Genomic DNA, 9,543 nt, shown 5'->3' on the forward strand with positions numbered 1-9,543 from the left:
TTTGTCAACCTATCAGTTGGCTTTCTTCCACAAGTCTTTGAAGTTCTTAAAGCTAAAAAAGTATACAGAAACTTGGCTTAGCCAGAGAAGTCTACAGAGCTTACTGCCACTTTTCTTCAGGAAAGAGGTAATAATCACGCATTTAAAACTGGTAATATAGCAGGTGTATTAACACATAAATGCCAATTACATCATTACCAAAGGAAACAAGAGAAGTTCAAGTTATTCAAATGTAAATCTTTAAGACTCTTCCCCAGGATTCTGAGATTCAAGTTAGAAATTGAACTTTTCAGCTTGAGCTTCTGCTTTTAACAAACCAACCTTTTTTATACTGCAGAGCCATTAGAAAAACTCAGGGGCCCTCCTACTCCATGACGCATCATATTTTGATATAGAACCATGTAATCCAACAACAGAACAATGTCAGTTTGATATGTTCTACAAGAACTGACAAAATTCACCAAGTGTCATTTAAAACAGTATTTGGAGCCTTACTTTGTCATCCTGGCTTGGTAATTTATATTCCTGGTGGGGTTTTATTTTATAGTTGAACTGTCATATTTCAAATTTGCAGTTTTTCATAACTAATTCTCAAATGTTAAAGTTGCATTATCTGTATTATGTAACAGCTCTCATTAAAAAAATCCATTTAATATCTTTAAGCCTTTATTTTATATTATAAGCATAAGATATGTTCATGTAAGTTATATTTAATAAATATTTAAGAAGCATTAGCTTTTGAGCTGTACAAAAAAAATAAGTCATTTATGGGTTCTGATCAAGTTCTTGATAAATACTCAATAAGTTTTGCTGATGGAGAAGTGTGCTGAAAAGTATACAGTTTAGGAAATTCAGTAGCCAGCCCTCTAAGCCACTCTTCCATACGTATGCCATTACCAGTCTTTATAGCACACAGTATTTAAGTTTCAGATTACATAACCACAGAAAGATTTCACTGGAGGCCTATAAAACATGGTATGCCACAGGCAAGAAATGTGTTTTAATTTGTATCAATAGGAACACTCCAATTAAAAAATGCAGCTTACCAGACAGGTGACATCTCACTGATGTACACTTATCTGCTACAAATTTAGCCAGAGATTTATTTCAGTAAGGAGTGAAACTGATTAGTACAAACAACTATCAAGCTAAAGGTTTCTCTTCTGCTGCCTACTTTGGCTCCTGTAATGGATACATCCACTATAACCAAATACTTCCCATAGAAACAACTGCTATTTGTCAATTGGTTAAGCTGATAAGTCCTCCTCAGAGATATGAAATTTTTTGCAGTTGTGTCTTATCTCCTTTCATCAGCCATTTTTCTCTTTGTCTAGAAGTGTTATTAAATGACATTAACATTAAATTTAAATGTTAAGCATTAATTTACGTGAAAATGTTTGGATCTATCTAGAAGTCAGGTTCCTTCAAAAGTGAGAACATTGCCATGTTCACTTGGGCATTACTTATTACAAGCTACACATGATCAATCCACTGGTAATGCCCCACTGATATCCCCAAGGACCGTAGTTTCAGGGGAGCTTAAGTACAACTCATGGTAGCCTCAAAATACTCATACAGTGAGAACAGACTCCTTAAAGAAAAGGCTCCAACTGAATCTAACCAATACAAGGATGTCCTGTGCTTTTTATTTGCTCCTTAATTTTTGTCACAGGGTTTGTTCACCTCCCCAAAGATTTTTAGGAAAAAGTTATTAAATCCAAGTATCAAACACTCCACCAACATACTCAGGTCTTACCTTTGTCTTGTCCCTCATAGAACCTTTTCCCAAAATAGACATTTTTGTTAATGTTTCTTCTTGTAAGCGCTTTAGAGAATTGCCACGTGGACCCAAAAGTTTTCCCACAAAGTTGAACTGCAAGAAAACAAAAAAAAATAAGTTAATTGGATTTACAAGCATAAATGAACAAGCAAAATGAAATATTTGGCTGAAACCACTTTTTGTTCAAGGTGCAAACAGATCATAAACTACACGCTCATTAAGTCATTAGGACAGTTAACAGCATGGCAGTGGCTCCACCAGGTGCCAATAGAAACACAGAAGTACCCGAGCTCAAAGAACTCAAACATTATGAAGAGAAATTTGTGTTTATCACTTTCAACACTGAACAGATGTGCTCAAACTGCAATTCAATTTTCAACAATTGTTACCAGGTACATAAAACCATAAAAACAAAGCTGGCAGCAATCTCAGATACAATACTAACCAGCCAAAATTCTGAAGAAAAAAAAAATCTTAATTGCCTTATCTTCCTTTGAAGATTTATGAAGTAATACAGCAACCCATACAATATGCCCTACACTGAAATACAGAAAAACAGGGAATTATATTCAGAGAACTTTAGCATGTTAATCCAGTCCCAAACCAGAATCACTCAAGATACCACTTGAAGTCAAGTGATGAGAATCACTCAACTACCACTCAACCAAAGTTTACCAAAACTAGTTGGAGTTCATAACCAAGGCATTACACCATTAAGATAACTAATTAGAAGAAAGTGGTGAGCCACAAAAATAAAGGAAGACAAGGAAAACCCAACCATTTCTATTCATGAAAAACACCAACACATACACAGCTGGTGCTCTTTCAGCCCAGAAAGTACTTCAGAGAAGGGTAGGCTGAAGAAAACATATCAAAAATCCATTCAAAAAAGGTAAACAAAAAGGGAGAACCTGCATAAACTTGTCACTTCAAGAACACAAAACAGGACTTAGTAGAGCTAGGAGGTATGAAAATTCTCAGGAGCACTGCTCTATAGGGCATATATTCCCAGTCACATGTACCAGGAGAAAAGCTGTGTACATTCAGCAGTCCACTTTTGTGGATCACTGCACTGGATTTTGGAAGATATAAAATATGAAGGATCATTACAGAGAAGACTTGAGGATTCACTTAAAGTATGCAGACAACTATTTTAGGGGGAAAAAGTCACAAAAAAGCAGCTAAACATACCCTACACTTGGAAGTTGGTACAGAATGCTGTAAACACCTCCTGAAAGTAATAATTTATTCCTATATTGGATTTACATGGCAAGGCTTTGGTAGCAGGAGGCTGCAGATGTGACTTCTGTGAGAAGATTCCAGAAGCTGCCCCCGTGTTGAATAGAGCCAGCTCCAAGACAGGCCCACCACTGTCCAAAGCTTAGCCCATCAGCGACACAGCACCTATATGATAATGTATTTAAGAACAGGCAAAACCACTGTGAAGTTCAGATGTGAGAAAGTGTAAGAGAAATAGCCCTGCAGACAGAAGGCCAAGTTTGTTTAAGTTTGTTTTATTATGTATATTCAATTTGTTTTCTTATAGTTCCTAAGATACAGTCAAGGAAAGTATTCATCAGGAATAGGTTGCCCAGAAAAACAGTAGAAATCTCCCTGTCTGAGAATATTTAGGACTCGGGGCCACTGATGGGGCCCTATGTAATCTAATTTACAGTTATGATTTCAACAGAAGGTTGGACCAGATGTTCTCTATACATCTCTTCCAACTTGGACTTCTGTTTTTATTATTTCTGGAAGTATAGCTGCAAGGAAAGCAAACAAACTGAAACAATTCATAACAAGTCTGAACTTCTAGAAGTCAGTAACTCCTTGTCAACAGTTTCCTTAAATTAAGGATCATTACTTATGAACAGGGAGTTCATAGCTAAGCTCAAATGAAAGCTTTCATATAGTGGAATACCACATCAGTTTTTCAAGCATTACCTAAGATTACTTATGTTTTCTTTTAAATAGCCTTGTAAGTCATTAGGAACAAAAATAAACACTGCATACATTTAAAATGAGAGATTTTCCATTTACAGTAAAGTATGCTGAAATTACTTCAGAATGTTGAGTACCTGCAGCCTGATACAGTCTAAATTTCTAGCAGTAATCTTCGTTAAAATATTCAGATGAAATTTTACTCAATTTTTGACTGCAATTTAGGAGTAGGCAAGCGCGTATTTAACTATGCAGTGCATAGCTCTGAATATCATTTTCTAACTGGAACAAACAACAACTTGACAATTAAAATACAAACTACAAATCATAACAAATGGAAGCGCATACCTACAACAAAAGTAAAATCCACTTTGTATGTCAAACCAAAAGGCTTCAGTGCTCAGACATGACTTGGGTGTCCCAAAGCACATTAGTTTACTCCAGCTCTATTGTTTATTTTAAAGCCAAATAGTTTAATATGTTGCAAATATCTAAAATTTTACCTAAAAAAATTTTAATATACCAGAAGTTTTCATCTTCTCAAAACCCAAAAAATCTCTAGTGTTGAAGCTAGACATTATGGTAGCTGTACAAGTAGCTGCACAGATGACATTTTCTAGACAACACATTTAATGAACATGAAAATATTAGCAGTACCCTGAGACCCATTGAACTATTCTTTCCTGTGCACCAAGGCTCCAAATATTAGATTTGACAAGTCTGAAGCATGAGAAACCTGTGCTGCAAGTCTGAAATTCTGCTAATTTGAAAGCACAGTACCTCCAGATGTAGCTTAAAAACGTGAACATTGAAGGTTACTAAAAAAATTGCTTCCATCTCCATTGCAAAGACTTTTTGCTCCCACATAAAAGCTAAAGAGCTTTGGAACATTTCAGTTGATTATTCCACAAATAAAACCCATTTATGATACTGAATGAATCCTTTCAGTAGAAAACAGTATTTACTTTGGACAGGTATTGGATTTCATTCGAACTACTGGTTTATCTCCCTCTTGCATCAAATTGGAAGCATCCGATCAAAGGTTTAGTTTGAAGTATTTCACAGAGATATAGAAACACTCAAAGAGATATCAGCCACTAAAAGTTACTACCATTATTTACACACTTTACCCCAGCAATCAAGGAGTAGGACTCAAACATAAGGTACAAAACCACCACACAGTAAAAGAAGTTTTCATTACAAAATTAACACATCTGGCCTATCTGCTGGTGAAACAGAAGCAAGTGAGCCTGGCAGATCCAAGTTAGCTCTTGATAGCTCATGTACAAGTTTCATAGGCACTTCCCACGCCTCACATTCCTACATTTTCTTTGCCCAAGAGCATAAGAACAAAAAGAAATTCAGGTCTAGTATTGAACTCAAAGCTTATAAACTATCTCTGAATTAGAGGCACTGGGTAGTAACAAAGACATTGAGCAGCTCTGCACAAGGCAGCTCATATTCACTATCTCTGGCTCAGACATGCCAGACTCCCCTCTTCACTCGCTCTTCTCCCTAGGACAGCATGATCATATCCCAGCTGCTGTAAATACCCAACATTGTCTTCAAGTTCACTAGCTTCAGCCTAATTTTGTATTAAAGCAGTCGCACTGCTTTCCAATGCACGCTGGTCGGGAAGCTATTGCCATATTCACAGTTCTACAGGAAAGCTGAACTCTGAAAAGCCAGCCATGAATGTTATTCTACACTGGGTGAATCGCCTGTGTTTAATCAAGGATTTAACATTAAGACAGCTTCTGATTTCTTAGGTAAGAATCAGGATCTTAAGGATGATGGTATACAAACCAGAAGATAAAAGTCCCCAACTCAGAGGTGCTTCTAGACCAGCTCTGAAGGATATGCCAAATACAGTACCTCAAACAAACTTACAGCAAAATATTTAAGGCATCTTTGCAAAACCAGTATCAAGATTGAGATTAACAGACCTGGGAGGAAACAACTGGAGAAGATGGGAAGAACTGTTATCCCAGCTACAGTTCAAGCCAAACAACACTCCTGTTCTGATAATGGTCTGCAGTCTTACTTCATCACTACGTATCACCAGAAATACATTAGTTGGAGCAAAAGGATGCGAGATTTACAGGGTGTTCTTATTTCCCAAAGCCTCTGATCACTGCAAGCACATCCCCCTGCAACTACAAAGGAAGACAGAGGTGTAGATAAAGACACACAGTGAGGTGCAACACTCCCTCCTCCAGTTCGTCAGATATCCAATTCTACCCCTTGGCCATGGTGTCCACTAGCCCACAAATATAGGTTAACTATACTGAAAGTATGCATTTGTTTCCCTTCCGCAGATTATTTTAAACTGCCATGTAACTACAAAATCTCCAATTTAGAACACACTCTTAATAGAAAAAAAATATATAAATAGAAAAATATGAATCAATAACCAGTTTTTCGCTTGAAAATTGTTTCTTCTCTGTATATTATCAGTTCTCATTTTAAAGAAGCATTTTGCAAATGTAGTACAACGGAGATTATGGACATCACTACATAACACCCATTTCTTCAGAATCCCCAAATCAAAATATGACTTCAACCATTATCTAGAGATTTCCTTACCAGATCACTGCTTGAAACTATTCCCCGAGAACAGTTCTGGAGAAAAAACAGCTACAAAGACTGCACAAGTGAGACTTTCTCTTCATAAGCATTTGATCTACTATATGAATTTCAGCAGAAAAGGAATTAATGCCGATACTACAGCATTTTAAAATTTATATGTTACAGTAAGGGGGATATAATAGAAAAAGTAATCTTTGTTTATCCCCCCCAAGACAAGTCTGCTGAGAATGGTTCATCCAGCTTAAAATACTTAGTGAAAAAATAAATGCTTGACCAAATGCTTTCCTCTAAAGCTCTAAGCAAGCCATAGAAAGCTTTCTTCACATATTAGTTTTTCTGCAATGGTTCTTCTGTGATAGGGTCACTAGAAAAAAAAAACAGTTAAATTAAGATTCAGAGAACTTTCCCTTACAATGACCTGAATCCAGGAAGTCTTCAAGATTTTTCTTACTGATTTCAAGAAAATAAGGTTTCTTGAAAAAGGTAAATCCTTCAAGCATCTACATTGTATAACAAACTACTCCACACAACACAGTAATAGGTCTTTAAAGATGTATTCACAACAGAAAGCTTGGTCAATTGCTATAAAGTTGCTCAAAAGTTATCCCTGATATTACATTTGATGCTTGTTCCTCCATGTCACTTATGGTTATACAACCCCATTTTTCTCATTCCTACTCTGAGAAATCCTTAGAACAAAGGTATTATAAAAAACTGTTTTCCAACTAGTCATATGATTAAAATATTAATCTCCCAATTACTTTACGTAACAGCTGCATATCTGTTACATATGACAATGACATTTTAAAATAGATATTTTCACTTCAAATGTTGGGCTAAAAGGCTTAAATGGATACCAGTTCCATAAGTCAGTAACTTTTGAGAATATATATATTTGAAGTATCACTTCAGGGAACACAACACAGACCATTTCTGACTGACTTCTGAGATTTACCCAGTATTTAAGTGTAGATCTATGAGCAATTTTTAAAACGGTAGCCTGTCACAAAACGGAAATAATTGTTCCCATAGTTTTGATCCATCTCATGGAAAGCCATCATCATTCTGTTTATCATCCATGGAAGCTATTTTTCCTCCAAATTCAGAACACTTGAGTTCACTAAACTGTCAAAGCAAAATCAGATTTCTGAGACTAAACTACTTCACGATGCATATTCATTGAATGTGTGGGAGGAGGAGAACTCCCTCCTGCCTCATTTTTACATATCTAAGCTATGAAACACCTTTCATACCTGCTAGCATTTCATAGCAGCATTAGGATAGATCCAGAGAGTTCCTCCACCAAGGTAACTGCATCATGACCTTCTATGGCCAGCTCACTTTTTCCATCTTAAAGTCTGTACAAGTTTGAAGATTATTTTCAAGCATGGAATGCAACAGAAGTACAGGTTCAAGAGTCACATTTTCACACTCGACCTGCAGTCAGCTGAGGTATTCAGCTTATCAAACAGCAAGGTGTATTAAATCATCCTGAACTCCATTGCCTAAGCTGACAAGATCTCGTTCCACTAACTGCAATTTAGACATCCAGCATCCACACAGACTCCTACATATCAGTAACTTGATTTAAAACTGAATCCTGCCTCAAAAAGTTGCCCCTTTTCCTATAAGGTTGCATTAAAGCCCTAACCCTTCTAATCCTTGCCTGTAGCACATCCCAGTTTCAACAGGATTGTAGGCAGCATTACCAAAGCATACTCAAGCATCACCTAAAATACCTCAGATTAATTTCCATATTACAGCAATTCAGACTTCTCAGAGGAATCTGTAGAAGGGAACCAACCTGAAAAATTCATAACAAGATTGTATACAATCAGATTTTCATAAGATTGGACCTGCAATCTATAGAAGAATTTCCACATAGTCTTACTTGGTAAGACAAAAACATCTGTCACCATATCAAGACAGTAATTCAGGTGGTTTTTTAGTGTGTACAGGAATCTGAAAAGAACACAAATGAAGAAAATAATTCAAGCACACAACCAGCTGTCCTGGTTTTGTCTGGGATAGAGTTAATTTTCTTCCTAGTAGCTGGTACAGTGCTGTGGTTTGGATTTAGTACTGGAAGAATGTTGATAACTCACTGATGTATTAGTTGTGGCTAAGCAGTGTTTATACTAAGTCGAGGACTTTTCAGCTTCCCATACGCTGCCATTGAGGAGGTGCACAAGAAGCTGGGAGGGAGCATAGCCAGGACAGCTGACCTAAACTGGCCAGAAGGATATTCCGTACCCTATAACATCATGCTCAGTATATAAGCTGAGGGCAGTTGGCTGGGGGACAGCAATCACTGCTTGGGGACAGGCTGGATGTCAGTTGGCAGGTGGGGAACAGTTGCATCACTTGTTTTTCTTAGGTTTTGTTCCTCTTGTTTTCATTACAGTTTGTCATTACGATTTTATTTCATTTCAATTATTAAACTATTTTCTTAACCCATGAGTTTTCTTACTTTTGCTGTCGAGATTCTCTCCCCCATCCTACCAGTGGGGCAGGGAGGGCAAGTGAGCAGCTGCATGGTGCTTGGCTGCCAACATGGGGGGGGCTAAACCACACCACCAGCCTCAAGCAGAAACCGAACATAACTCCTGGGACTAACTATCCTGACAAATTATTTCATAAAGCAGACAAAATTCATGCTGTTATTCTATCACCTTCCATCAAGGTCCAGGCATAAAAAATATTTAGGCCAACTAGCTCTAGTATAAGATTAGGCCTGTTAACATTGCCAAGATTTGAGCAAAGTCTCAGATAAAGTATATAAATGCACAGTACCACAGAAGCAACCAAGAGCTATTGGGTAGGAGGCAAGTTAAGCACATCAGACACTCAACTGTTTCACACTATGCAGAAGACCAGAAACGCGTAAGTTCCTTTTTCCCCCCCAGAGTGAGCAAAAATGCCCAGAAAAGTTAATACCTAGTTTTGAATCTGAGGTCTACCAGACTTTTCCAATAGAAACCCAGCTGCTCTGAACTTGAGTTGAATAGCTTTCTGCCACAGTTAACCTGTCACCTTCCAGGGCTGTCAGAGGTAATGAGGCTGAATTTGCACAAGACCTAGCTATAAGCCTGTGAAAATATATCTGACAGCACAGGTAATGTGAGCAGACATTACAATGCCAGGCTGATCAGATCAGAGCTAGGACTGCCTGACCCATGTTGAGGCCATTATGATTTATTCAAGGAGTCAGACTTAGAGAGAAGTTTTAAAGA

At 37.3% G+C, this 9,543-nt stretch overlaps 1 protein-coding gene across 1 annotated transcript in view; it reads right to left on the reverse strand.

The window, feature by feature from the left end:
• KHDRBS3 (KH RNA binding domain containing, signal transduction associated 3) overlaps nt 1-9,543 on the reverse strand; it is a gene marked incomplete at its 5' end in the record, with an annotated part of 63,034 nt that overhangs the window by 50,321 nt on the left and 3,170 nt on the right. Inside the window, one exon of the mRNA XM_035897498.1 lies at nt 1,757-1,873. Coding sequence (XP_035753391.1) covers nt 1,757-1,873 — 117 coding nt within the window. The remainder of the gene's footprint in view (nt 1-1,756; nt 1,874-9,543) is intronic.

This window comes from Egretta garzetta, unplaced genomic scaffold (genome assembly GCF_000687185.1).
Source record: "Egretta garzetta isolate BGI_Z169 unplaced genomic scaffold, ASM68718v1 scaffold167, whole genome shotgun sequence".
In the NCBI taxonomy this organism is placed as follows: domain Eukaryota; kingdom Metazoa; phylum Chordata; class Aves; order Pelecaniformes; family Ardeidae; genus Egretta; species Egretta garzetta.